We start from the raw sequence: 16085 nt of genomic DNA, 5'->3' as shown, positions 1-16085 counted from the left end.
GAGTCAAGTAAACATTTTTTCAGTTGCTTAGTTTTATGCTATGGTTAAATTCATCAAAATGAAAATCAAATGTTAGGAATAAACTTTTAAAAACGAGTAAAGTACCGCCTATATTGAAATACTTGAAGCCTAGCTTGTCTATGTTAAATCTACATTACAAAAACAAAGATGTGAATATTGTTGTTAAATGTCCTTTTAATAGGATTTTTCCAGTTCTTATCTTTTAAACACCGGAGTTATCTGTGTACCCTCTGAAAAACCTCTTCTTCAATTAAAACTTATTTAAAATAGGCAAATAACTCAAATTTAAAACTTGCTGAAATAAAAGGGATACTTCGAGAAATTTTGTACTGATGTGGTTAAAATCAATCAGGTAATACATGAGCCGGTAGCAGAACTGGGTATAACATGGAGGAGTAAAAAAAGACATCCTCAGAAAAATAATAACTCTGGCTTGGAATCCTCACCTGCCACCTAAAAGGTATTTCGCGAAATTATTGTACCCTGTGGCTTAGAAACCCCTGTCGTATCTTGGCATCTTGGTATCTGGACGGTCCCTAAATTCTGATGTATATAACTCCATAAGCTGTTGCTCGATTTTAAATTAAAACATCTACGCATATACCGAAACAAACTAGATAAACCTTTGGATATTAGCCTGATTCAGGCCTACGTCTACTTTCGTATTTTCTTTGAACATGAAAGAATGGAGATTTGAGCCTTTTGACAGCAAAATTACAACCATGGCCAACGCAGAAGAGAGACTGAATGATTCAGTAAAAGTAATGAAACGCAACGCCAAGTAACACAAAGGTCTTGAGACAGAGACAGAGCAAGCGAGGAATTAAAATACTAAAGGGAGGAACAAGCAGAGGAAGTTAGTCCATTGTGCTCATTTTTGTAACCCAAAACTAAACTTAAGTCGATAATTCGTAAATCCCTAAATCTTGACAAAGAATAGTCTTCAAGACACACCTTTTCGTTGAAGAACTATTCTTTGAAATTAGGGATCATTTCAACCAAAATAATATTGTCAGCATGGGGATCTGATAACTAAGTACAAATCTAGCTCTTTCTGATTTAATTAAGACAGGATAAAACGTTTCAGGAAGAGCATGGACAGAGTGAACGAGAACCCAAGTATCAGATATATTGGGAATCAATTATTAATCGTGTTTTTGAAACTAGAAATTTGGGAGTCAGGCTAATCACCATATTTTCTTTTTATTCAGCTTAAAGACGATCTTGTCATTGACATCTTTATAATCTTTTTTTCTGACTGGTAAGAGAGAAAAAAACAATTTATTGTCGTAGTTTCTTTCATCTCGTAGCTCGATTGATTCAGGCATATACATTTCGTGAATGGACTTTTCTTTTCCTTAAAAAAGTCTCTTCTGGAAATCTAATGAACAATGATTCTCCTTTCTCTTGCCTTAAAGGTAGATTTTCCCAGGGATATTATATTGCTGAGAGAAACCTGGTGTCCCACGTTCTTATGTCATCATGTTCTGGGAAAGTTGATCAGCTAATGCTGGTAAAAAGGTAGAAAATTTTTCAGTAAATATTGTATGTGTCCTTTGATAGATGACATTTGTTCCATATTGTGAGTTCAGATATATCTGGGCTTAGGAACGACATACCAGGAAAACAAAGAAAAAAAACTGAAAATCATTTAAAATACAAACCCGAAACATTTTATGGTAAACACTTTACAGCTTTTGTAAGCCATTTCCTGTATATTTTGAGCGCTCAATGCATTTCATGATTTTTGCAAATAGCACACGATATCAATGGAAAAAAAAAACTAAATAAAGAATAAATAAAATAAAGTAAGAAAATTCCTAAATGTTTATTTTGAAGTAATATCTTCTTAAGAATCGATTTCAAGATCTAATCAGTTCTCTTTTGGTATTTGACCAGTCAACAACTAATTGAATTTATGCCGGATTAACTCTGTAACTGTTTGGAATAAATAACGAGTGAAATACTTTTGAACTTGTAATTGAAACTTGTTAGATAGATTTATAAACTTGTATATTATTACGGCTTAAGGGTTATTTATGGATTGTTGCTGTGAGTTAGTATTCAGCACTACTATCATCTGAATCGTACATTGAAATATTCGGATTATTGCAAATCACTGGATTACTTGCCCGAATCAAAGATAAATTATTATTTATTCTCATTGCATTCATTTAGCCAGTGTGGATCATTTCATAATTGTGCTTATTGAGAACTTCTCTATGGATATACCTTTTTCGCTTAATTGTTTTTGGACTGATGCCGACGTGTCGCTTACGGAAAAATATCCCCAAACAAAAGCTGTTATAACCGCAACGGTTTGTGCATGATTTATAAAGCTTATTGTGCCCCTGTGCTTTTGTTCTTATCAGGCATGGCTCATCTGTTTCGTAAGAAAGATTGACATACTCTACGTACGGCTTATTTCAGGTATTGCAAATTCCTCCTTCGGCTTCCTAGATGGCACCGAAACAAAAAAATAATTGCTCGATTTGGTTTAATTGATGTGCCTTCTCGGATTCGCGTCTTCCAGTGATGATTTATGTAAAACAGACTATCAACTTTATTCACGTTTATGACCCTCTGCATCCTTTTTTCCATATTGATACTGGTTAATTAGTCCATGTTGTTTTTTGTTAGTTTGAATTTTTTCTTCACTGTTTGTTGTTTTTGTTTTTGTTTATTTATGATACTCCGTACTTTGTGTTTTTTATACTTTTACGGGTAATAAAGTTCATTCATTCATTCTTTAGGCAATCTACTCCTCAATGAATCCTGTAGAAACTAACCTTTCTCTAAAACTGTTTCTGTTTCTTTGACAACTTCAACGAAAAAGTGTGTCCTTCCCGTTTTCCAGAACCATTTTTGACACACACAAACACACACCCCCTCCTGCCTCACCTCATCCTAGTCTTATGCTTGTGGTACAAAGCCAACAACAATCCTACTCAAGAAGACCAAGAATAGTTTACTCTTCTGAATTCAAATGTTTAAAGTTTAAGGTTTTCAAGGAGCAGTCATGTTGGACCTCTGATGGTCATCGTAGTAATACTTCAATTAACGTAGGATTCTGGTAGCCAACTATACCTAAATACACAAAGGGGTTTTAACAGCATAATAAAAAAAACATCCCGCAGTGATGCAGATATTTATGCTTAAGATAAATCTTTCAAGTAAGCTAGATTTAAAATGACTAAATATTCCAAAAATTTAATTTTAAATAATACTTGCTTTCTTTTTTATCTTCGGGCAATTTTTCATTTGCTTTGTTCTCTTCTTTTTTCCAGAGTTTTTTTTATAAATTCCTCCATAGAAAGACCCTCTCACGTAGCCCCCTTCCCCCGACTCACATTCCCTACTCCCTCAAATGGAAAAAGCCCCCTGAAAACTTCTATACACATCCCAATAACCAATACTATATGTAAACAAGAATCAAAGATTGTATTTTTCAGCCCCTCCCCCGGGGCTGTGGGAGAGTAATTCGTCCCGAAAGACATAGTTATTAGGTTTTTCGACTATGCTGTACAAAATGGGTATCTCAAATTTTGATCCAGTGACTTAGGGAAAAAATGAGTGTGGGAGGTGGCCTAGATGCCCTCCAATTTTTTTGTTCGGTTAAAAAGGGTACTAGAACTTTTAGTTTCCGTTAGAATGAGCCCTCTCACGATATTCTAGAACCACTGGGTCGATACGATCACCCTGGGAGAAATAAACAAATAAACACACATTCATGATCTGTCTTCTGGCAAAAAAATATAAAATTCTATATTTCTGTAGATAGGATCTTGAAACTTCTGCAGTTGGATTCCCTGATACTGTGAATCTAATGGTGTGATTTTTGTTAAAATTTTATGACTTTTATGGGGTGTTTCCCCTATTTTCCAAAATAAGGTAAATTCTTTTAGGCTTGTAACTTTTGATGGGTAACACTAAACTTGATGAAACTTTTATATTTAAAATCAGTACAAAAATGCGATTTTGTGATGTAATGCTATCGAAATTCCATTTTTTAGGGTTTCGGTTACTATTGGGATCGCTCCTTACTGCAGTTCGTTAACACGAGCTGTTTGATTCTGAAAAATCTTTATGCTAGTCTTCGCATTACTATGAAAGTACTCTCCTTTAATGGCTGTGCTATTTGTAGTGATGTTATATAATTCTGAAATGCAGTCTGTCAGACTGGTGTAATTTTACAATCTCTGAGCATGATGATTGAATCAGTGATGATCAATCAGTGATGATTGAAATAAACTGGCTTTCCTTTGCTTACTTACCCGGATTATATTTTAAATTTGAGTTTAATCATTTTGAATATTGAAGTAAATTTGTCAGGTATTCTACTCCAAAGTGGGATGCCCTAAGTTCGTTTCCGACTTAAACAGAGATAGACGCCCGGGATCCTCTGGATTGAGCAAAGTAACACCAATTGATGTTTGCTTTCGCTTCGATTAACACCAAACTAAATAATGAGTGATAGTAGTGAGATGGTCATCGGATTGTTGGACAATTTAGTGGACGAGGAGGATGACGATTATGATCGTGAGAAGCCTGGGAAGCAATATTGCCTCGACTCACATCGCGAAATAATTTAAACCGACAGTGAGAGTGATAGTAATCAAACAACAAATCATGGCTTTCGGAGCACCGAGCTACGAACTCGTGTTCGATATGGCTCTCGCAGCCCTGAGATTAGTTCTAGGAATAAGATCTAGCTCTCGGAGCCATAAATAGGATCTAGAACTGTCAGAACTGACTTTGCGAGCCTCATAAAAATCCATTACCAAAGAAATTATATAGAGCAGAAGGCTTCTCCGGAAAAGCACAAAGGCAAAAGATTAAAAGAAAGCACGTCAAATGATGCTCTTTTTAAAAAAAATTCCAAAGAACATTCTGGTACCAAGGAGGGTCCCAAAATTTCTAAAACACTTGTCAAAGTTGCAAACAGAGCTATCTCCGGGCCTCATGAAATATTAAGCCTAAAGGATTTATTTGAGCGCTACCAAGGACCTGCGAATACCGATAAAATTGTTGTTCCCAAGGCGATTAGTAAAATTTGGGCTAATCTTTCATCACAGTCTGAACAAAGGGATGCTAGGGCACTTGAAGTGTAGCGGACACTGTTGTCCTCTCAACCTATTGTGTTTTAAAGGCAGAAAATGCTATTCTTGAGCTTGAAAATCAGGATATCAAAGAAAAAGTTGTCAAAAACCTAACAGATGCAGTTCACATGCTTGGTCTCACCAATTATGATCATAGTCTAAAATGACATCATGCAATATTTTTCGATTTGAGTCCAGATCCCACGGTAGCATCAGCCTTATGCATTCCTGAAGTCAAAATGACGGAGTTTCTTTCCGGCAAGGATGTTGCCAAAACAACGTCCAATGCCAAGTCCATGATGAATTTGTAAAAAAAATTTGGAAGATCAAAAAACATGCAAGGAGAGCCTACCGTTATCGCCGCTGGCAGAACGAGGCCTATCATCCAACCTGTCACAGAAGTTTTGGCCAGGACCGTCAAGAGAGGCCCAAATTCCAGTATTTCCCTAAGCGGGATCGCAAATAGCTGATGTGACAAGCCTGTTTAACATGCGGGACAAGCCTATTTAACAAGCAGGGAGAATCAGTAAATTCGTCTCCAAATGGCATTCATAGCCAGTGATTTGAATATTTTGAATCCTGTACCTTTAGGCTATGAGATCGAACTTGTAAAAACACAATTGAAAGCTTTGAAAACAAAGAACAGAAGTTTCACTTTTGAAGAACAAAAGGATATAAGAAAAGAGGTTGATATTTTGTTGCACAAAAGTGTTATTGTTAAAGTACCCGAGATCAGAACAAAAAGAAATACTTTGCATCTCTCCCGTTTTTAATGTTAAAAAAATTTTCTTTCTCAATTTGTTCTGAATATTAGAAAGCCACACGAAAGCGTTAAATAATGCCATTTTAAAGTGGTAAGTGAACAGTGTGCGGTTCTATTAATGACAAACAATTATTACATGGCTTCTGTTGACACTGTCGATTTTTTTATTCATGCCTTGTTGATTTTGATGATCAAATGGGGCTTTGTTTTGAAGTAGATTGTTACTATGCTTACACATGTATGCCAAATAGGTTGTCAGCAGCCCCAAGGGTTCTTACAAAACTCATGAAAGCCGTGTTCTCCCTACTTCGACGAAGAAGGCATTTGTCTGTTGTTTACTTGGACGATTCACTCCTTCTGGGAAGGTCATAATCATAATATCTAAGCAACGTTTATGAAACAGTGAAATTACTGTCAGAGTTGGGATTTGTGATTTTCCCGGAGAATTCAGTTCTTATTTTAAGTCAACAAATAGAATTTCTGAGTTTTCTGCTTGATTCGCGATCAATTTTCTTACCGAAAAGAAAAATTTATAAAATTTGTGATTTGGTATCAAATCTTTTTAGTCAAGAATTGACTATGTATGGTTCAACAATTGGCTGAAACTCTAGGCGTTCTTGTTTAAATTTTCCTATCAGTAAAATTAGAACCTTTATTTTACCGGCAAGCGGAGTCGCTGAAAGTTCAAGCACTAAAACACGCACGGGGGGATTTAGCGGTCAAGCTCACTTTAACATCCAAGGTAAGTTCTGAACTGCAATGGTGGCTGGGTATTACCAATCATGCTTCTAAAGCATTTGAGCCTAGATGAGCTGACAAATATTTGTGTAGTGATGCATCAAAACTAGGCTGGGCACTTGTGGAAACCGCCACAGGTGAATGATTCTCAGAAGAAAAGGCATTTGACGTCAATGTCTTAGAAATGAAAGCTGTTTATCTGGGATTAGAAAGCTTTGCTCAGGGTATCAAAGACATGGATATCCGGCTACACTCAGACAATACTACCACAGTAGCTAACATAAATAAAATCGGAGGATCAAAATCTGAGTTTTGTAATTATTTCGCAAATAAGGTCTGGCAGCTAGTATTGCAGGACAAATTGTGGATTTCTACAGAACACATTCCTGGAGTTGCTAATACCGCTTATAAGGTATCACAAAGAATTTAATAATGAAAAGAATGCAAATCAGATTCTGGACAATACTAGATCCCACAGAAACCGACTTTACTTTATCCATTGTTCAAGACGTTAGACCTAGCGGCTTGTGTCGTCTCCGACAAGGATTTACCACCGAAGACACTCTCTTTCGACAGTCGATATTATCCTGGATGGATGGCGTGATTCGACTAAGTATCAGTGCAGAGTTTAAATTGGAAACTGAATCAACTTTTGTGACAGAATTGCAATCCAGCCTTTGGAGGCAACTCTACCAGAGAGCTTGACCTTTCTTACGGAATATTTTCACTCAGGTATTGGACATAGTGTTATTAATGGTGCAAGGAGTTCTTTATCGGGAATTTTATCAAGGCTGCATTTATGCAGTAATCAAATCACCAAAGGACTCATAAAAGGTGTCTTTAATAGAAGGCCTAGTCTTCCCAAGCTTTCTAGTATTTGGGATGTAAAACGGATCTTTGAGCTCTTTAGATGGCCAGCTTGGGATGTCAAAAATCTTCAACTAAAGACACAAGCACAAAAATTGGCAATTATTTTTGTTTTATCCGCTTGTTAAAAAATTTTGTTATTGACCAGTTTGTCACACAGTAATATAATACATTAAGACGATAGAAGTTCTGATTTTCAAAATTGCCAAGGATCTGGAAGATGCAGCTACACCCTATAATAGAAAAATATTGTACTGGCATGTTAATAAATTGAGAGGGAATACAGTAGTTAATCATGACTTGCACCAGTTAAAGATATTAACGGGGCCCCAATTAGTGATAAGGAAAGAGTTAAAGAGAGATGGGGAGAACTTTTTGAGAATGTGCTAAACTGAAATGGAGCTGCAGGAAAAGACATAGTCTCTGCAGGTAGCAAATTACTTAGCAATATGATATTTTTACGCTGAGAGATGCTATAAACGAAGTAATAAGAGACGAACAGGGCGGTTTTATAAAGGGTAGAGGATGTGTCGACCAAATTTTTACCCTTAGGCTATTGACTTTCAAGTACCTGAGTAAAAACTTGTGGTCCTCAATTTTATTTATTATGAGCAAGCGTTAGATTCTGTCGAAAGAACAGCCTTAGCGAAGGTCTTATCATTGTATGGTATACCAGATAAATACACTAAAGTTATTAGTACTATGTATGAGAATAATACTGTTGCAGTTAAGGTAGGATATGAGGCTAGCACCTGGTTTTGTGTTAAATCAGGATTTAAGCAGGATTTTGTTCTATCCCCCTTAATTTGGATTATTTTAATTTGGATTATTGCCTACAGGGAAGGCAATTGGAGAACATAAAATCAAACGGGAAGAAAACTTTCCTGGACTTAGATTATGCTCATGATTTAAGCATCCTAGATGAAAGTGTGAGCAAAATAAATGAACTTTAAGAGGCTTTGCGAGTTCGGGGTGCTAGAACATGTCTAGATTTTCATGTTAGGAAGACTAAGTCGCCACGGCTAGGAATAACTGAAGATGAAAAGGTTACGCTGGGTCACGAAAAGATTGATCAGGCGGATAGCTTCACATACCGTGGTAGTATTATTAATAAAGACGATGGGAGCAGTGAAGATATTAAAAGTAGAATAGCCAAGGCTCATGGTGTTTTTTTTTTATAGTAAAAAAAAATTTGGAAGAATAGGAAGATAAGTCTACAAACCAAGATTAGAAAAAAGGAAGCTGCAGTGATGACAGTGGCAAGATATGGTTCTGAAGCATGGGCGCTCCAAAAAGTCGATGAAGATTTCCTAGAAGTTTTCCAGAGAAATTGTCTAAGGATTGTTCAGGGCACCCGGCTGACTGCCCGTATTTCAAACAGTAGAATATACGAAAAATGCGGTTCTATCCCGTTTTATAGGGGCATGTCGAAAGAAAGATTGAGATGGCTTGGGCACGTTATGCAGATGAAGGATGACTGATTTTCAAAATTTGTCCTTTTTGGCCAACCGTGAAGAGCTAAACGGAAAGCAGGTCGTCCTTAGGTTGGGTGGGAGGATGTCATAAAGAAAGATTTAAGGGAAATGGGAACCTCTTGGGAGGGTGTAAGGAGGGAGGCTTTGAATAGATTTGAAAGTAGGAGGAGCATGTGCAGTTGTGTTGGCCTCAGGTGGCTTGTTGCTATTGTGAGCTGTTAATAGTAGTAGTAGTGTTGATTATTAGTGAGAGTTTAGCTCATGCTGAATTTTAAGACCTCGTTTTAACTCGACAGCGTAGCTCTATCGCTCCACTTTGGAGTAGAATTGATAAATTAAAACGAAAATTTGCCAGGTTTGAAGTTCGATTGTACTTCTACTCCAAAGAAGGAGGGTCAGCGCAGCTGAGTGTTCACCTACCCTCCCATTCCTTCCCGTTGAACTCTCTGTACTTTATCATAAGCTCAGCCATCCCATACTACAAGAACGTTAAAATACAGTACGTTGGCCAATCCAGGCGATCGCGGGTGTCTATCTCAGTTGAACTCTCAGCTACGCTGGTGCTCCTTCTTTGGAGTATAAATACAGTCAAACTTCAAACTTGGTAAGTTTTCGTTTTATTTATCATTTAACAGGGATTATCTTGAAATTATCCTAGAGTTCGTTGTGTGAGGGGCTAGTTTTCTTGCTTCCAGAAATTCTATCAGTAATGTCAAGAGTTTGCTGTCAGTAAGTCAGAATATTTCGTTACTTCCTTGTACTAAATATATTGGTTTTCCAACGTGAGATAATGTAAAATTAACGAGGGTACCCCTTCTGTCTCATCTAAGCGAGAAACTTAGGAAACAGTATGCTATGCTGGTTGGTTACAATCCAAGAGCTATCTCTCAGTACTTCAGTATTTCACAAAATACTGCATTTTTTTTTATCTGTATATTTTGAGAAGGGTCAAATTGCCACTCACTGGTAATTCTAAGATGACTTAAGATATGCTGTTTAGCTGAAGAGTCTTTGCCTTTTCAACTCATAGAAGCACCAATGACGCTTTCTGACTTTCCTTATAGTAGTAGAGATTAGAGAAATATAATGAAATCGTTAGATTTGCCCCATATCCTTTATCAGACTGATGTTCATTGAAAACTGGACTAACAAATAAACTTTGAAAAAAGAACTGAAAAGAAAATTGTTTCAAGCTGCTAGTTTTCCAGGTGTATTTTCTCAGACAAGATGTAAATTCTATTATAAAATGATTCCCATTTTCCAACTATAAATAGCATCACAGGATAATAATCTGAATGATTTCTATCTACCTGCAAAGTGACTAAAATTTATATAAGAAAATGGTATGATACTTTTCTTTTTCTTTTTTCTTCTCTATTTGTATTAATACTAGAGCCTGAAATTTTTCTTTGTTGGGTTTCCTTGTCTTCCGACGCCAGTAATTTCATTAATTTGAAGTGTTTTTAATTTAGGTGAGATTTAAGTAAGAATTTGAGGTAGGCCTGCGTTTGAAATGTTCATCTCTGAGAGGAATTGTCGCATGTTTTCGTTTTTTTTGGGGGGGGGAGAGCTAATCAAATCAACCCATTCAAACGCAAATTAAGGATTCTAGTGGTTTTCATGAGCAATAAAAAGGGTTTTCTACAACAAAATGGCAAAATGGCCATTTGGTGGTGCAAAAAACATTTTTTTTTTTTTACAAATAGGCCCTAAATTGCATCGGAAGAAAATGCTGATATTACAAATGGGTAATTAGGTTCTTATAAAATTAATTAAGTATACGCATAACATTATTATCTATAGCAGTAATAAGTATTCAGTATAACCAGTGGCGCCATTTGGGGGGGGGGCAGGGGGGGTCATGGCCCCCCCTGATTTCTGGAGGGGCCCAATTTCAACCACGTAATTCTTTGTTTATTCGTCCTTGTTCTACTTTTTTCTCTTTTTTTTACCGTATTTCTACTGTGAATTATTACTAAATAGCAAATTCAAGATACTCGACGATTATTGCATTTCAAGAAAGTATCCTGTTTTTGCCGTTCTCCCTAATTAATTTATGGTCACCCTTTTGGCAGGGGTTTGTAAAGTCCTTTCTGGGCTCGGAGTACTTCTGTGACATTGAAGTCTCTCCAGTGATTAATGAATCCCGTCAGTCGGGTATCCAGACCAGGGTGTCATTCCAGTTTTGTATTTAGTTTCTCGTTACCCTTCATCAAATAAAGAACCGTGAAACAGTGTTGAGTTGTGTTCAAGTTCAAATCGGATTATTGAAACATGAGTTCATCCGGTGCGAGTGGTGCAAAAAAAGGAAAATAAAAGCCCAAAGGAAAGAAGAAGAAATAAAGATGCAACGACGATTGGCTTCGTTTTTCAAACCGACTGTAAGTAAATCTACCACATTTTAAATTTTGTTTCGTCGACCAATCTTACTGAACGAACCAGAACAAGAGCTACGAGCTCATATGGCACTTGTTACGAGTAGGCAGTACAACAAAGGAGATGAGCCCGTCACAAACCACACCCGCCACCCCAAAAATGCGGTTCGGAGCTAGAAATAGAATATGCAGTGTCACTCAAGTCGGTGCATTCCTGGCATCGCCTCGGATCATCTGGAGCAGATGACTGTTGTAACTTCCAAGTTTCAGCACAACAAACCTATTCGTTTAATCCCTAGACGTGCAACACGGTTTCCGGTACCTCCTTCCAGCTGCCCCTTTCGCGGCCGAATCTGGCTCGGACACTCGTGAACGGATCATCTAGAGCATCTTGTCTCACCACCTATCAAGTTTCACTCGAATCTCAGCATTTTTCAATAAATCCCCCCCCCCTCCCCGACCGTGGTCGGATCTGGTTCGGACAGTAAAATATGTCATCTAGGGCATATGCTTACTTTACATTCCAAGTCTTATTTAAATCGCTGCACTCATTTGACCCATATGCGAGCCACACAATTTCCCGGCCCCCTACTGTGGCCGAACACGACTTGAAAAAATAAAAGTCACATCTTTGACATCTCCGGTTCCCGTCCATCAAGTTCGGCTGGAATCGGAGCGTACCCTATCCAATCCCTCGACTACAAGTATTTCACGAGTTTCCCGGTGGGCGCCTCCACCCCCCCCCCACAAATATCGGATCAGATCCAGACTTGACATGGAACATCTGAGACGATATTTCTTTCCACTCGCCAAGTTTCATTGAAATCCGATCACCCGTTTAAAAGTTATGCATGCCACTAGTTTCCGGATTCCCATCCCTCCACTCCCCCCACGATGGTCGGATCGGGGAAACGACTAATCTCAAGTTAGTCTGTTCGAGTCCCTGATATGCCTGCCAAGTTTCATCGTCCATTTGCATCAGGAAGTACCGATCTCGCGGAATTGCCAGAAATCCGGACCCCCCCCAAGTCCCCCACAGTGCCCCATAGAGGAGGGGGTCTTCCCCCTCCTCTACACCCCGCTCTTCATGCTAAAGTTTTTCAGCATTTGTAAAAAAGTTACTTACTGTTTTAATAAAACGCCCTTTGTGTTTGAGGAGTCGTTTTTGCTGAAGTAACTGTACGTAAGTTTCTGATTTATACAGTAAATGTTCTATTTTGGTACTGTTTTTGGTCCCTAAATAAGCTGCAAAATGCGAACCCCAAAGGTAGTACGGTACCTAAAGGCATGTTCGAAAATTTTAAAATTTTTAAGGCTGGATGGGGGCCCAAAATCGATTTTTGGCCCCCCCCCTAAGGTTTTCTGAAATGGCGCCACTTAGTATAACTAAATTAAGTACAAACATGATGTCCTACATGTAGCCTTCCGGTTTCAGAGGCCTAAAGGCTACGTGATAGCATATTTCTTCCCATATATGCATGCAGTCCATGCAAAATGGAGAGTCATTACATACGATTATTATTAAACTTCATTTGACTAGATCAATTCACTTAAGACTCTATTAATGTATGCACAGTGTTACATAGTTGCGCACCAACTATTAAGGGAGTGTCAGCAGATCTTTCAGTGAACGGGGGAGGGTTACTTCATTTAATAATCTTCAAAATTTGGGAAGGTTGGAGGGTTGGGACATCGTCTAGAATAAGATAGGTCTGAAGAACCTCCTGTTGAATAATGTAAATCATCCGCTGAAAATTCATGTTTGGGATTTCAGACGCACCTTCCCAATAATTATTTGAAGGAGTGCAATTTTTAGGACTTGTTATCATTCCGGAAGCTTTAGCGTAGAGACTGCGGGTTTTAATGCTTGGTAATATCCCGTATATTTAGGATTTGTATCAGTAATGGATTGGGGCTAGATTGAGCGAAAGTGACTTTCTAGACCAGGCTAAAAGATTAGGAGATTGAACGATAAGGTAAAGTTTATCTCGTAGTCTTTGTTTTTGTAACTATATTAAACAAGTGTCGGAGCAAAATAATGTTTTGAACTACAGACACATAGGACCTCAACCAGTGACAAGGGAAGTGTTAAATATAGGTATACAGAACAAAAGAATGTTTTAAACCATATCAACATTATAGAAAATAAAAAAAAGAAATGATTAAAAAATGATGGCTATGAAGTTGAATAAATTACTAGATATCGTGAATATGATTTTTATAAAGGGGGATTTTTTTAACGGATTTTATTTAAAGCTGAGAAAAAAGACCAGAGTCCTTAAAATTGGGCTTCTACCTAAACAAAAGAATATTATTTGGGATCCCCCTAAAACCTGATCTTTCACAGAAAACTTCTACTGTTGTCTTATAGAATTTATTTTAGTCTTACTTTCCTTATGACCTGGGCTCTACATGCATTTTTAAATATAACATAAAAAGATATTATTTTGCGATATGTTACTGAAATGAAAAATGGAATAAAAAAAATGCAAAATTTACACTTACTTAGGTAAACAAGAACTCTCAGCAAATATAAATAATGTCTATTTTTATAGAGTGCAGCACTGGTTGCAGCTGCAAATGCCTCATATTTGTTTGATGAAGCCACAATAAGAAAAACTGTTCTTCCACGTGCCAAAGCAGTCTTAGAGAAGAACTCATCTGAACCAAAACTGGTAATGAACGTCCTTGCCTGTATTTCAGAGTTGATCGATCGACTAGACAAATCGGCCATAATTGATGATGTTTTACCTTTGCTGTGGGAAGTCAAGCCAATTCATGCTGATGTACTTTTGGAATTAATTGGTAAGGGGTACACTGTTTTAAATTAAAACTTAATACATAAGAATATGAATCATAAGGTTCTTGGTTAGAGCAACTCAAACTAGTGAGTGACAATATATATTATTATTTATAGAAAACCCGTCTTTGTAAAAAAAAAAAAGAAATTGACAAAGCACAGCAAAGAGAAAAAAAAACAAAACCAAAGCAAAATATCGCCATATTACTAAGACGTGGCAACTATAGTTCAAGAAGTTGGCCCCAAGCGTGTCTTGAAATCTTGTGGTTGTGCTTCTCCGCATATCTAGCGACAGCTATGTAGGATCTACTATGTGAAGACTGCTGACGAGTCTTGAATTGCGTGTCCAAATTGGATATCTCAGTAGGTATTTTGCGAAACGGAAAAAAGTGGAGCGGATTTTCAACTTATCAACATGTGTAAGAATGTTCCAGAAGGGTGCAATCTAGAGGATATGGGAGAGAGCAACACTGTTATACAGCGTTCTAAGATAACGGCGATTAAAACGATGCTTAGCAGAGACGATGGGGGTATAAGCAGCCGATATGCAGTGTTTGATGACTTCTGTTAGGAGATGACGGGTATGAGAAATGGTGTTTCCAATGGGTACACCAAAACAAACGATTCGGTCAGACGGGCAGATCAATGAATTCCCAAATAAAGTTGTTTGACGAAGTGGGTCTTTCAAGCTAATAAGTATGATGTCAGGCTTTGCAGTGTTAAATTCAAGACCGTATCTGTAATATTTTGCTTGCAGTTTTCAAGGAGTTTAAAAAATTATGTCCAAAGTTCGGCTAATGTTAAAAATGTCATCAGCATAAGTGACTAATGGGATATTGAGGCCAGAGAGAACGTAATACATCTCACACTGGCCCTGAGCTTCGAGGACATAATCATTGAAATAACACACAATGCCACAATGTGTCAGCAAAAGTTTGCTTTTTTTGTTCTTTTTTGTTTTTCTTCTATTTTTAATTGGTATTCCTTACCATTAAAACCAATCAAACAGTTCGTGGTAACGAACTGTAGTAAGGAGCGACCCGGCTCAATAGTAACCAAAACTCTAAAAAATGGAATTTTGATACCAATAGCTAAGTCAAAAGAATTGCATTTTAATGTTGATTTTAAATATATAAGTTTAATCAAGTTTAGTCTTTCCCATCAAAAGTTCGAGCCTGAGAAAATTTGCCTTATTTTAGAAAATAGGGGGAACACCCCCTAAAAGTCATAGAATCTTAACGAACATTACACCATCAGATTCAGAGTATCAGAGAACCTCATTGTAGAAGTTTCAAGCTCATATCTACAAAAATGTGGAATTCTGTAATTTTTGCCAGAAGGCAGATCACGGATGTTTGTTTATTTGTTTGTTTGTTGTTTTTTTTCCCAGGGGTGATCGTATCGACCCAGTTGCCCTAGAATGTTGCGAAAGGGCTCATTCTAACGGAAATAAATGTTCTAGTGCCCTTTTTAAGTGACCAAAAAAATTGGAGGGCGCCTAGGCCCCTTCCCACGCTAATTATTTTCCCAAAATCAACGGATCAAAATTCTGAGATAGCCATTTTATTCAGCGTAGTCGAAAAACCTTATTACTATGTCTTTGGGGACGACTTACCCCCCACAGTCCCCGTGGGAGGGGCTACAAGTTACAAAATTTGACCAGTGCTTACATATAGTAATGGTTATTGGGAAGTGTACAGGCGTTTTCAGGAGGAGTTTTTGGTTGGGGGGAGGGGTTGAGAAGAGGGGGATATACTGGGGGAACTTTCCACCGAGGAATTTGTCATGGGGGAAGAAATTTCCATGAAGGGAGCGCAGGATTTACTAGTATTATTTAAAAAAAAACAATGAAAAAATAAATATGAAAAAGTTTTTTCAGCTGGAAGTAAGGAGCAGCATTAAAACTTAAAACGAACAGAAATGATTACCTATATGAGGGGCTCACCT

General features: G+C 37.5%; 1 protein-coding gene across 2 annotated transcripts in view; it reads left to right on the top strand.

Annotated features, from left to right (window-relative positions):
• LOC136036085 (SCY1-like protein 2) overlaps window positions 1-16085 on the top strand; it is a 258908-nt gene that overhangs the window by 185832 nt on the left and 56991 nt on the right. For both annotated transcript variants that reach the window (XM_065718074.1, XM_065718075.1), the window contains exon 11: window positions 13894-14143. In XM_065718074.1, coding sequence (XP_065574146.1) covers window positions 13894-14143 — 250 coding nt within the window. The remainder of the gene's footprint in view (window positions 1-13893; window positions 14144-16085) is intronic.

This window comes from Artemia franciscana, chromosome 15 (genome assembly GCF_032884065.1).
Source record: "Artemia franciscana chromosome 15, ASM3288406v1, whole genome shotgun sequence".
Lineage (NCBI taxonomy): Eukaryota > Metazoa > Arthropoda > Branchiopoda > Anostraca > Artemiidae > Artemia > Artemia franciscana.
This window is presented reverse-complemented; position numbering and strand designations above follow the sequence as displayed.